General features: G+C 35.4%; 1 protein-coding gene across 1 annotated transcript in view; it reads left to right on the top strand.

The window, feature by feature from the left end:
- The window catches only part of IL1RAPL2 (interleukin 1 receptor accessory protein like 2), a 615,492-nt gene that overhangs the window by 32,653 nt on the left and 568,012 nt on the right, over positions 1–14,827 (top strand). Inside the window, exon 3 of the mRNA XM_039879805.1 lies at positions 12,191–12,377. Coding sequence (XP_039735739.1) covers positions 12,191–12,377 — 187 coding nt within the window. The remainder of the gene's footprint in view (positions 1–12,190; positions 12,378–14,827) is intronic.

Below are 14,827 nucleotides of genomic sequence, written 5' to 3'. Positions count from 1 at the left end.
AGCTGTAAAGAAGCCCAAACTAGTCCAATCTGAGGGAATCGCATTGAGAAACCCTGAGATCAAAGAAGAAAGAATTATGATGCATCAGCTCCCAGTTGTTGAGACTCCCTACTGTTGCAGCCTCAGCCATCGTCTGACTACAACTGCATTTAGAGCCCCTGAGCCAAAATCACAGCTACATTCTTTCCAATTTCTGCAGAAATACTAAGACCTGCAGAAACACTGAAAAATAATTAAATGCCTGTTGTTGTAAGTGAAAAAAAAAACCACACATTTTTTTTCTCATGGTTAATTTATAAATGTTGGTGATGAGTTAATATTTCTATTGCTTCTTAGGAAAAAGAAACAATCAACTGGATTTTTAAAAGGTGGTTCTTTACTTTCTGCTGTCCTTTCTGGGGTATCAGTCATGGACCTGTGCCTGCCCACAGGCACTGCTGTCCACCTGGTGTTAGTCAAAAAACAAGCAAAATATGATTAGGGTTTACAGTGTGGCAGGGCCTAGATGAGATATCAGATAAGTAGTGAATTTCGAAAAACATTACCATGACTTGTTATTCAATTTTATATGGGAAATAGGTATGGGGAGGTGGAGTAGAGTATGATTTTTAAGGCCTCTTCCTTGAGTAACTAGGTGGTATGACTAGTAATTTCTCTAATCATGATAGATATTATAGGAGGAAGAACAAATTGTAGGGGAGGGATGATAAGTTCAGTTTGGGACTGATAAGTGCCTTTATGACAGTCATATGGAGTCATAGTTATATGGTCATACCCGGCTGTAGGAGAGAGGACAAAACTGGAGAAAAATATTATAAAGTTGGATGTTTTAAACATGTAGTTTTTTTGTTGGAACCTAGTGCTTGAACAAAATTTCTGGAGATGAAGGTGGGAAGGAGAGAAGACAGAAACAGACAAAACAAAAGAAGGAATCCTGAGACCTGGGGGGGAAATGGCCAACATTTTGGGGCTAGGTGGGGAAGAAAAGCCAGTATTGGAGTTATTAAGAGTGGTCAGAGAAGTAAACAGTCATAAGAGAGAGATATCTTAGAAAGACAGATTTAAAAGTCGGAGTTACACGTTTCAAATAATGCACAGAGGTCAGATAAGGTGAGAGTAAACAAGAGGTCATCATATTTGGCTAATAAGATATTCTTAGTGAGTCTAGTGATTGAAATTCAATAGAATGATGGGGCAGAAGCCAGATGATAGTGAATCATAAAGTGAAGTTAGATCAGCACAGAAATTTTGAATGTTGACAAATCTTTCAAGATCTCTGACAGTGACAGCTATGATGGGTAGACAAGGGTCAGAGAATAGATCATGGAGGCACATGGTATGACAGCTTAGTTGCTAAAACAATTAACTAATGTAATTGTCAACACAAAGACAAGGGAAACTACTCTGGCATCAACTATATGGAGAGGAAAGTAACCACATGTAAAGAAACCTCTGATTTTGAAGAATGTGCATTGTAACAGGCAATAAAGCAAAACTTTTGTAAATGCTATGAGAGTAATTGTGAAACAGCATATTGACAAGTGTAAAAATACTAGTGTGTTCTAAATAAACAGCAGTGAAGAAGAAAGAAATAGTTATTAGTGTTAGTGAAATTTTGGGGGAAAGTTCTTTCTGGGCGAGAGATTTGTTATTTTTCATAGAAACATCAGGGTTCTCCACAGAAAGCTCTTTGGTTATGGTATGATGTGTAGCAAATTGACTCTCTTAAAATTATCTTCAACCAAACAGTAAAGTAGGGATCACTCATTCCATGGTGGGCATGATGGGGATGTCAGGGAATCTTTTGAATTTACCTTGATTATTCCCTTTTCTTTGCTCACATCTCAGTTAATCATTGGCAGACAAATGTACAACTAGCTACTTGTACCCTTAAATGGCAGATTGCAATTGCTTACCTTGAGAATGGTGACTTGAACTTACCACTGGAAAGATCCATAATAGTAAACTATGAATGAATTATCATAATTATCATTTTTTTCTTGAAAAAGTATCTGACTTTAATATTCAACCTGCAAATAAATTATCATTTGTTTTGAATTTGGGATGAAAGATATTTAGATTATAAAATTTTATCTTGAGTACATAGTTTTTAGAATACATGTGTGTATATAATATTTCTACTGTAATCTGATCCATTGACTACTCTTTTTTAAACAACAACAAAACAAAACATCTTGATTTACTTGATAGTTTAGCCTGGGATCAATGAATAATGTTAAAGGGGTTAATTTTTATTGAGCACTTACTACATCCTAGGTACTGTGCTAAGTGCTTTAAATGAACTATCTCACTGTTGGGAGATAATTCTCCATGGGTTTCTTATATCTCTGCATGTCCCAGATTATCTTTTCAAGGACGTGTGTATAGAGAATATTAGAAGCTAGAAATACGTTCTCCCACCAGAGCAAAGAGCAGGTTTGCCTAAAACCTTAGAAAATAGAGATAGTGTCTCCCTCTGGAGCAAAGGGCTGGCATGCTAATGACCCCATTATTAGAAGATTTCTGTTTCCTAAACTTGGGATTCCTTTCCTATAATGAAACCCACTGCTTGTACAGGTGTTGTCTGGACCTCTTTGTATTGAACTATGGGAATTGGGTTTGGGAAAGCAACACAAATGCTGATACTCTGGCTACTTCCATCGCTGTGAATAATTTACTGCCAACTATTTATGACCCAGGAGTGTCTCATCTTCTACCAATACGCATGAAATTGGCAGGCTAATGTACTAGCTTGCAAGTATGGTAAAATCTCAGACCTTTCACAGTTTTTAAAACTTATGTAATACAACAACCTTATAAGGATAACTCTTTTGTTATTCTTATTCCATATGTGCAAGAAATACACCTCAGCGACCTGTCCAAAGATCCATAGTTAGGACATAATAGAGCTGAGATTTTAACCTAAGACTCTCTGACTCCAGAGGCCACATTCTCAAGCAGTGAGCTACTCAAGTCCAGTTCAGTTAAAGCTCCTGGGTTGACCTTTTCTCTGACTACTGTATCATGAACTATAAAGAAATTATGTTTGGATAATCCTGGGTTGGAGATTATCAGTTTCATACCAAAGGCTATGTATTCCTGGCAGCAGAAGAGAAAAACAGTTATTTGTTCTCTGCTCATACCTCCAATAAACCTTATTAACTGGATTTCTGCCGAATGGGAAAAAATGTACATAAAGTCAAAACCATTTATATTGACATTATTATAGACTAGAGATATCATCCATGAACAATGACATTCTTTGTTAAAAATAAACCAAAAAAAAACAAAACAAACAAAAACATTCCCCAAAACCCTGAACTATTCACAACTCTAAATAAGACTATTAAAGACTAAAATATGCAAAAGAAAATTTTTCAAAAGATTCTTTGTTCCCTCAACTTATTATAGCACAGATTTTTTAATGATTGTATTGTTTACATCTGTTTTTCAATATATATAAGTCACATGGCATACAGCAAGTGCTCAATAAGTGTCATTTGAATGCATCTAAAAGGACGTGGCTCTTCATAAAATTATATTAGGAAATTTGTCAGAGGTTTGGCCCTCTGGTCTTTTTCTTAAGACTATTTTGTTTTTGAGAAGATTTAGGTTTCTAGCAAAATTGAGAGGAAGATACAGAGATTTCCCATATACCCTCTGCCCCCACACATGCATACCCTATTATCAAGATACCCCACCAGAATGGAACATTTGTTAAAGTTGATTAACCTACATTGATACATCATTATCACTGAACGTCTGTAGTTTTCATTGTAGATCACTCATGCTATTGTACATACTATGCATTTGGATAAATGTATAATGACATGTATCCACCATTATCGTATCATCCAGAGTATTTTCACTGCCCTAAAAATCCTCTGTGCTCCAACTATTCATCCCTGCCTCAACTCCTCAGCAACCACTGATCATTTTGCTATCTCCATAGTTTTGCTTTTTCCAGAATTTTATATAACTGGAATCCTATAGCATTTAGCCTTTTCAGATTGGTTTTCACATATTATGCATTTAAGGTTTTGCCATATATTTTTCTTACTTCTTAGCTCATTTTGTTTTTCATTTTGAACTCAGTTCTTTTTAGTGCTTAATAATATTCTATTGTCTTGATGTACCACAATTTATTTATCCATTCACTCACTGAATTACATCTTGGTTGCTTCCAGATTTTGATAATAATGAGCATAGCCACCATAAACATCTGCATGCAGCTTTTTATGTGGACATAATTCAAGCTCAATCATATGGTAAAAGTATGTTTAGTTTTGTAAGAAACTGCCAATCTGTCTTCTAAAGTGGCTGTACCATTTTGCATTTTTATCAATAATGAAAGAGAGTTCTCTTTGTTCCACATCCTCACCAGCATTTGCTCCCAGTGTTCTGGATTTTGGACATTCTCATAAGTGTGAATTATTATCTCATTGTTGTTTTATTTTGCATTTCCCTGATGACGTATGATATACATCTTTTCAAATGTTTATTTGTAGATTGTTTGATTTCTTGTTGTTAAGTTTTAAGAGTCTTTTTTTCTGTGTATTTTGGATAATAGTCCTTTATCAGGACTATTGTGTCTTCTACAATCATTTTCTCCCAGTCTGCGGCTCGTCTTCTAATTCTCTTGACATTGTCTTTTGTTGAGCAGAAGTTGTTAATTTTTGTGAAGTCCAGCTTATCAATTATTTATTTCATGAATTGTGCCTTTGTTATTTTAATTTAAAAATTATTACCATATCCAAGATCATGTAGGTTTTTCTCTTATGTTGTCTTCTAGGAGTTTTATAGTTTTGCATTTTACATTTAGGTCTGTGATCCATTTTGAGATACTTTTTGTGGTGGGTATAAGATATGTGACTGGATTCATTTCTTTGCTTGTGATTCAGTTGTTTCAGCATCATTTGTTGAAAAGATGTTCTTTGCTCCATGGTCCTGACTTTGCTTCTCTGTTAAAGATCAGTTGAGTTTATTTATTATTTATTTTTATTTTTCAATTAGAGTTGACTTTCAATATTATATTGGTTTCAGGTATACAGCATAGTAGTTATACATTTATATATTTTACAAAGTGATCCCCTGATTAGTCTAGTACCCACCACTATACATAGTTATTACAATATTATTAAATATATTCCCTATGCTGTACTTCACATCCCCATGACTATTTTGTAACTATAAATCTGTACTCTCCATTGACTATATTTATGTGGGTCTATTTTCAGACTCAATATTCTGTTCTGTTGATCTATTTGTCTACTCTTTTGCCAGCCAATACTACATTGTTTTGATAACAACCTGAAGTCAGGTAGTGTCAGTCTTCAATTTTTTTCTCAGTTTTAAAATTATCCTTATATAGATCTTGTAAATATTTTGTTAGATATCTAAGTATTTCATTTTGGAAGTTTCTAATGTAAATGGTATTGTGTTTTTAATATCAAATTGAAAACTGTTCATTGCTGGCATATAGGAAGTCAATTGACTTTTGTGTATTAACTCTATGTCTCAAACCTTGCTAAAATTGCTTATTAGTTCCAGGTTTGTTTGGTTTCTTTTGGTCAATTCTTTCAATTTTTCTACATAGACAATTAAGTAATCTGTGAGCAAAGATGGTTTTATTTTTTCTGAATCTGTATTTCTTTTCCTTCTTTTGTCTATTACATTAGCTAGTACTTTCAGTATGATGTTGAAAAGGAGTGATGAGAGGGGATATTCTTTCCTTATTCCTGATCCTATTGGGAAGGTGTCTAGTTCCTCACCACTTAGTATGATGTTAGCTATAGGCTTTTCATAGATACTCTTTACCAGGTTGAGGAATTTCCCCTCTACTGAGAGTTTGTATCATGAATGGGTGTTGGATTTTGTCAAATGCTTTTTCTGCATCTACTGATATGATCATGTATTTTTTCTATTTTAGCCTATTGACGTGATGGATTGTATTAATTGATTTTCAAATCTTCAATTAGCCTTCCATATTTGGGATAAATCCCACTTTGTTGTCATATATAATTCTTTTTATACATTACAAGATGTAATTTGCTAGTATTTTGTTGGGGATTTTGCATTTATGTTCATGAGAGATATTAGTCTATAGTTTGTTTTTCTTTATGTATAATGTCTTTGGTTTCATTATTAAGGTAATGCTTCATAGAATAAGTTAGGAAGTATTCCGTCTACTTCTATCTTCTGAAAGACATTGTAGAGAATTGATATAATTCTTCCTCGAATATTTGATAGAATCCGTCAGTGAATCCATTTGGGTCTGGTGCTTTCCATTTTGGAAGGTTAATTATTGACTCAATTTCTTTAATGCCCATAGGCCTATTCATATTGTCCCTTCTCATGTGAGTTTTGGCAGATTGTGCATTTTAAGGCATTGGTCCGTTTCACTTAGGTTATCAAATTGTAGACATAGAGTTGTTCATAGTATTCCTTTATTAACTTTTTAATATCCATGTGACCTGTAGTAATATTCCTCTTTTATTTCTGATATTACTAATTTGTGACTTCTTTCTTTTTTTCTCCTCTTGGTCTTTAAAATTATTAACACTGCATGTTTTTAGTTTTATGTACTTACTTCTGCACTTGCCTGAAAGTCTTCTTTCCAACAAGATCGAAGATATTTTTCAATAAAATTTTCTTATTTTTGTAATGATTCTCAAGAAATGGAATTCATCAAAGGGCCCGAGATCCTGTTTGTTTATTCATTCGTTACCCTTCCTTGAATTCACTATATTATCAGTTCATAGTTCTTATGTTTTAAGGAGGACAATATCATCCAAGGATGGTAGATTGATTGATAGTTATGCATAGTCAATGCATATTTCAAAAACGTCAGAAATCAAAATGTTTTAGTTTACTGATTGTTAGATAGTTCTGAAATTTGCAAAAAAAAAGTATTTTGAAGTAAGGATAAGACAAAGCAACCATTTAAGAGTTTCAAATATATCCCAAGGCATTTTATCCGGATTTCTGCTTTTAGATATGAAAAGTTTCCTAATTTATTTAGTTTCTTTTCAATAGGTAAACTCTGGCAATATAACAAATTCACATGAACTCAAATTCTGAAATGAAACTTTATATTTTATTTTATTTTTTGTATGAATTTTAAGAACATAAATTACCTCAAAGACTTGAAAACCCATATCCAAAAAGATATTTGCACATTAATGTTCATAGCAGCATTATTCACAGTAGCGAGGACATAGAAGCAACCGAAGTGTCCTACGATAGATGATTGGATAAAGAAGTTGTGGTACATATATACAATGGACTCTTACTAAGCCATAAGAAGTGATGAAATACTGCCATTTGCAACAACATGGATGGATCTCAAGATAATCATGCTAAGCGAAATAAGCCAGACAGAAAAAGTTGAAAATCACACGATATTACTTATATGTGGTACATAAACCTAAAAGCAACAAATGAGCAGGACAAACAAACAGAAACTCATGGACATGGACTATAGACTAGTAGTTAACAGAGGGTAGGTGGCGATGGAGGAGAATGGAGGTAGATGGGGTAAAGGGGGTCAAATATAGGGAGTTTTGGGGAGGGTGAAGTGGGTAAAGGGGATCAAATACATGGTAGCTGAAGGAAACTGGACTTTGGGTGGTAAACACACAATAGAATGTACAGATGTTAAATTATAATATACACCTGAAAATTATGTAATTGTATTAATCAATGTTACCCAATAAATGTAATAGAAACCTTATATTTTAGAGTATAAGCCTGTTTCATAAATGGGAGTTAGTAAGGGGCATCTGGATTTTTCATGTATGTTTTAAATCCTGGGTCTTGCTTTTCCCTGCAGGGAACCCAAGTTTGGTCAACATTTTCCTGTAGAAATACTTTTTGGAAAAAGTATAATTTATGACCTAAAGTATATTAAATTTTTGAAAGAAAGTGAAGTTTACTCATAAACTGGTAAATTCTTCTGTGCTGTGCACATTAATAACATCATTCTTTAAATGTTATGCACATCTGTATGCATCTCTTTGAGCTTCTCCAAGTTGGTATGGATAACCAAGTGTATATTTGGCTGTTAACCCATTTTGACATCAAGTTCTGAGAGTAGCCAGGGGTTAAGAGCTAAAAACTTGGTTTTCATCCACTGACCAGCTATATGAGCTTGACTACATTATTTGTCCTCTCTGTGTTTACATTTTACTCCTCTGAAAAATGTCAATGATATTTACCGGCACATTTTCCTGATTATTAGCAGAATTAAGTAAAATAAGATATATGGAAGTTCTTGAAAGATTACAAATGCATGCAAATGTATAAAGCATTGCTGCAATTTCACTGCAAAGGACCTCTGCTCATATTGAGCCTAAATGTGCTCCTTGTCCTCAGGATGTGAGGGGAGGACAGAAAGAAGTACAAACTTCATTCTTGCAAACTCATCAGTTGGCCTCCTCAAACTTGCACAGCTCTAATTGTGCCTAATGAAAGAAAGGTAATATTTTAGGTCTCTGTTGCAGAAAACATTTTAAATAGAACTGGCCTGGAGGCATTTTTCAAAACAAAATCTAAATAATGGAAGATTGTTAGTGGGAACTGTGACAGGGCTAGATTACACAATTAATAAAGATCAACCTGAGTCTCAGACTGACAGGCAGCCTTGACTATACCTTCCCCAGGTCAGTGACAGAGACAGCAGGACTCATAGTAGGCCTTGTCTCCGACTTCCAGAGAATTTGGTCATTATCAAGGACTTCATATTAGGGCTTCTTCATAGGTTAACAAATAATTTGTCAGCAAGTGACCAGAGCAAGAGCAAGTTCATGCAGGTCCCTGACCTAAGCTTGTCTGTTGATAAAGATTAGAGAAGACTGAAACCCAACCTTTTCCCTCCTTCAACCCATCAACCATCCCCAGAGTGGTTTCCCTGTTCTTATCCCCATCCCAAATTAATGAAGGTGCTGATGGCATGGCCTACAGAGTTTAAACTTTGAAGTGGTTGGGGAAGAAACACATAGGAATATCTCTTGTCTTTTGTCCCTGGAAACCCTGCCTGAAAGTCTGGGCTTTATTATAGAAGCCATTCATCTAAGAAACACCTGGAAGTCTTAGTGAAATTCTTACTAACAATTTGACTTCCAAAGTTCTAGCATTTGCCTAGTAGCATTTGCCTACTCATCGTACCCAGAAGTTCTTTCCTGTTTTAGCTGCTTTCATGTGATTCACATCTTTATGTGTCTAGGTCGGTATATCTCTTTGATCATTTAAGACCTTCATGGTCCTCTGGTACTAGGCCTGTTGCCCAACTGACCTCTTACAGACACTTTCCTATCAAGTAGCTGTCTTAACTCAGTGGCATATCTTAATTAATTGGTGCTAGTGTATCATTTTTATTATATTGATTATTGTTCATAATTATATAACACATGCGATTTATGATTATTTTTTGTTAAAATATGCATAACAACTAATCCTTGCAGTAATAACGATTCTAACTACAATTTAGTAAATACTATGTATCAGATGCTGTATTATACACATTATTTTTATAGTTACAAAGACCTGAAGAGGTCAGGTATTGTAATCATTCCAACTGAAAATGATAAACCTATTTTTGCTCATGGTTGTATAATTAAAGGAACATCTTCCTTCAACTTCCAATGGAACTACCAAAAAGGACTTCTTATCTCCATTTTTCACCTGAGGAAACTGAGACTGAGAGATGTTACATAACTTACGCATTGAACTCAGTGGATCTTAGTTCAGATCTGGTGCTTTGTTAAGAAACCACTGCATTATATTGATCACTTATTTAGTCTACTTTGTTTTCTACCAAGAGTTAAATACATATGGGATAGTGAGCTCCTTTTAGGGCATTGAGTGTTCTACTTCAATCGCTGAGATGACTGGTCAACAGCTCTCTTTAGCTGGGGTTATAACATAATAATGGGTAGATATTTCATAAGTCTCTTTCACCTATATGGATGAACACCATGGAGCAGATATGATCAATGTCTTTCACATTAAGAACTGTTCAGAACACTGCACACCTAGCAGAGGTGATTCTCTTTTTTCTCTCTTCAATATATTTAAAAGGCTGTATATTTATGTTACCTCAATCCTCTGTACCCACCTTAGCCCTATTTGTCTCCCACATGTAGTCAGTATATTCTTTTCTTTACTAGTATGCTGATGCACAAAGACTTGGCTAATCCTTATCCTTGAGGTACCAAAATACCTGCAAAATTATTCTAAGTCATATTTAAAAAAAGGAATGCGATATTTCACCAGCCATATACCTGAATCTGTAGAATGGGGAGAGATGTCAGTACTATATGGGGTTGAGGCAAAAGTAGAGCAGAGAGGACATGTCTCTTGAATACATACCTTTTGATGTCCACTCATTTATTAACTAACATTTACTGAATTTGAGTACCTATTATCTATTCATTTAGATCTCAGGGATAGAATGATGAACAAGAGCAACAAATTCTTTTCTTACATTTACCAAATAAAGAAATGATAAAAGATCAGAGAGAAGAGCAGATATAAAAAGTTCATGGATTGAATAGGCTTAAAGTATTCAAGGAACAGAGAAAATGCCATTGTGACTGCACCCTAATGAGTAAAGGACACAGCATTATGATAGGCCAGATCATGCAGGGCCTTAGAGGAAGTAAGAAGACATGAAAATGTTTATTACTGAAGTAAATTGGGGTCAAGAAGAGCCAAATTGATTAAACTAAACTTTACCTTCTTGCCTGAGACTTAAAAAAAAATGTTGGTGCCTTTAGCTTTATGGCTTTTAAAGAGGTTGTCAAACATACAAGAGAATGAAATATTTTTACATTTAATCCTCAGTAGGCATATCTTATGCCTTTTGGGTTTTAGGATCCTACATTGAGGAAGAGAGAAAAGCAATAGCTCATGATCTACACTGTATAATGGGGTTGCATCTGAACATCAGAATGGGAGTACTTTGATAGCATCCTTCTCAGATGACATAGGCATGGGCATAGTCAGAAGTACTTGCCAGTAATTAACTTTACTAGAAATCCAGTATCAGTCATTTTGATTATATTAGTTTACAAACCCAGTGGGCAACAGCAATCTGTACTTCTGTGTTTTGTATATCTAGCATCTTGAGAAATTTCAATGAGCACTAAGTAGTATGAATACTAACAATGCTTTGAGGCAATCTTAAAATTGTTGGTTAGTATGCTAATCCCATCTGTCAGGATTGCTATCACTTGATTACAAAAACACTTGGTTTTAAAGTATTCTTGGCACTTTATATTTTTAACAGCAGCTATCTGTTGGTTTTTAGACAGATATGGGTCTGAAATGTCCTTCCAAAAGATTTCTAGCTGACCCTCTTCTAAGCCTTACCAGGTTGCTTCTGATCTCTTCCTCACACTTTTTCAGTTTTCTTCTGTGTGGCTGACATCTTCAGGAGTTCAGGTAAAGTTCAGGTAGGGGAAGGTCATGGGGTTTACATAGAAAAATGAAGGCAATATTGTATTCCATAAATACCCTATATAATGAGTTAGCCAGTTAATGGCCAATTTCTAAAGTGACCTTACGGTAAAATTCAGTGTTGAAACTCCTTTATAGTGCTAGTGTTGGTGGATTAATCCTGACTGACTACACTCTACTAGGATTTCTTCTTTGTAAGAACCCAGAATTTGACCTCTGACGTATCTCAGTAAATACCTTAAAAAGTTATATAAGTTAACAGGTATCTTTTGTATGTTGATATGGCTTTTGGTATATATCTTGTATAAGAAAATGTTGGCTTAGAAACTAATGGCAAGATTAAACAACTTTGGAATACCTGGCAATGGACTGGCCATAGGGGCAGAACAGAAATAGCTATACCTCTAGTTATAGACTTTCTCACCAGTTTTCACTATCAGACTTTCAACATACAAATATTTATCACTGGGAAAGAAGTCTAACCACCTTATAGTTCAGAAGATGGGCATAGTTGTTCTATGTAGCTATCTCATGATCAGAAATGTCCACATTAGCATTTTGTTTCATATCTTCCTGTCAACTGAAGTAGAAAACTATTCTGTGTTGTTTTCATGTTGTTTCTGATTTCTAGGCAAGGTCCTAAATGGAAAAGTCAATACTTTTGAAATATGTAGAGTACAAACAAGTTGTAAATACCTGATAAAGCCATTTTGCTATTTCTCTGTTCCTACAGAAACTCAACATATTGCATGAAGGTTTCAATGTCCTTGACTGTTGCAGAGAATGAATCAGGCCTGTGCTACAATAGCAGGATCCGCTACTTAGAAAAATCTGAAGTCACTAAAAGAAAAGAGATCTCCTGCCCAGATATGGATGACTTTAAAAAGTCTGATCGGGAGCCTGATGTTGTGTGGTATAAGGTAACTCAGCATGGTGTTAAATGATTTTTTTTTTTTACCTTTAGTCAATAGTTGATGTGGGGATAGGAAAAGGGAGAGGTTTTATTTCTCGTTTTTGGTATTAGATATTTCACTAAGAATCACCAGATCCACAGCTACATAATTCAGAGCTATGACTCCTATATATCACTGGTTTTCATGCACTTCTATCAGCAGGTGTTAGAAGCAATCCCACCTTCTCCAACTGCTAAAAATAAGTAAAATCTTCCTCTTCTCCAACTCATTAGGGCAAATGGAAAGAAGAGTGAAGATTTAAGAAAGAAACTATTTGAAGAATATAGAAATGTTATTTACTAGTAGGAAAAAAAGGCCCATCATTTCAAGTAATAGTACTTACAAATAGTACACTGTTATGGTCTACATTGTAAGAACCTCTGCAGTCAAGGCAGAGGAGAGAAATGGGTCCAGTGTAGGATGTGTGAATACCAGAAATAACATGTTTAGCTAGAAATGAACCACATTCAAAGGTTGAACATAAAGTTTAAGCAACTATTTACAGAGGTGTGGTTAAGGTTCAGAAACTCAACAAGGGAAGAAGCTGTAAATTACCACTTGTAGGCCTACAGTGGCAAGGGGAAGTAGCAGTGTCACTGGAACCCAACAAGAGCAGTGCATGCCTGTCAAGAGCTGTGGCCTTAGTGGAACATATGAACTGTGGCAGAGAGAGTGGAAAAGATAAATACCCTAATCCTTCTTAACTCTTGCCTTCTGATTTCCCACTAGTACTTCCCTATCTCCCACATGTAGACTCAAACAGAAGTCAGAGGACAAAACCAAGAGATAGAATCAATAGTCTTCAGCTTCCCTGAGTGTAGCATAGGGGAGAGAAGGGCAGAGAATGGACCTAGGGGAGGAGGTAGAGAAATAACTACACAACCTTTCAGCTATGATATTCTGGCTGCTAGCCTGGGGCACTGTGGTACTATAACGGGACTGAGTACCCTCTGTCAGTCTGAGCCACAGTGGTTGAGACATGGTAGAGTTTTAAATGTGTTGGCCAGAGATGACCAAGGAGGTTTTCTGCACAGGTGCTGTGCACACAGTTGAAACCAAACACACACTAAAGATGGAACAAGTTGTTTCTACAAGATCTGACAGAATTTCAGTTCCCAGGGAGGCCTAAACTCTAACTCCTATGACTGCCATATGGTTTTACATTTGGAAGCCTCTCCATCTTCACACCTGGAGAACTCACCAATAGACATCAAGAGCATGTCCTAAACTAGGACCTCAAGTCTCTATGCAAAGTATCCTCTCCCATTTTCTTTCCTTAAAGAAGACAATATTCTAATAGATAAAAAGGAACATGATATCCATTACACATAAATATAGAATATTCATAATTTGGTGGGACTCTTCATGCTATCATCAGCCTTGTTAGTGTTTATTAAGTATTTGTTATGTGCCATTCACTGTGCTAAGCTTGGTCACTACATTATCTCATTTAAATCTCAGTGCAACTCTGTGTGGTGGGCACAGTTACCCTCATTAAATACAGGGGAAAAAAATCGAGGCCTAGAGGGATGTTGGAATTTGTTGTTAGTTACTCAGCTAACAAAGCTGGTTTTGTATTTAAGCAGTGACTCCAGAGTCCCTTTTCTTGCTCACTACTCTCTCCTGAAATGGGCCTTGATCACAGCACTTCTCTAAGATGCAGCACTGGTGCTGAGGAGCCCACCACAATACAGAGTAAGATGGTTTTATTTCAATTTTATAGTTGAAGAAGGGCGGTTGACCAGCTCAAAAATTAGCAGCTAGGAGTAAAACTCAGGTCATCAGCATTTTCTAACAATATTCATTCTACTACCTCATCTTTTTATCTTTCTACTAAATTTTTTCTTCCCCTTTCTTCATATTTGTAGACATCACTATTGTCATTGTTTACCAAGGCAATTTATTCACTGGGCAATGCCGACCCTCCATCTCTCTTAGAAATGGACTGACAATGGTGATGCCTGGATTATACCATTTAATATTTCTACAAAATTTTACAATTAATAAATAATCATAATAAAAGCTAAAATTTATTGAGTATTTACTATAAGCCCAGCTCTGTTTTAAGTACTTTTGATGGATTAACTCAATCTCAAGAACTACTATATGAGGTAGGTATTATTATTATCTCCATTTTATAGAAGAAGTGACTAGAGACTCAGAGAAATTAAGTGACTAACAAAAGTCACACAGCAGTTTTTGACTTGTCATTTGGCTACTGGGCTCATCCTCTTAGCCACTAGACTATACCAATGGATCAGGATAAAAAACCAGAACCCAAAGTTAAAGAGTCCCTGAACCTCCCAGATGTGTTGTTAACTCTGTTTCCCATACAAGGTTTCAAGTAAATCTTTGATAAAAAAAAAAGGAAGAAGAAGAAGAAAGAAGAAAGAAGAGAAGGAGGAGGAGAAGGAGGA

Source organism: Pteropus medius, unplaced genomic scaffold (assembly GCF_902729225.1).
Source record: "Pteropus medius unplaced genomic scaffold, Ma_sr-lr_union100, whole genome shotgun sequence".
Lineage (NCBI taxonomy): Eukaryota > Metazoa > Chordata > Mammalia > Chiroptera > Pteropodidae > Pteropus > Pteropus medius.
This window is presented reverse-complemented; position numbering and strand designations above follow the sequence as displayed.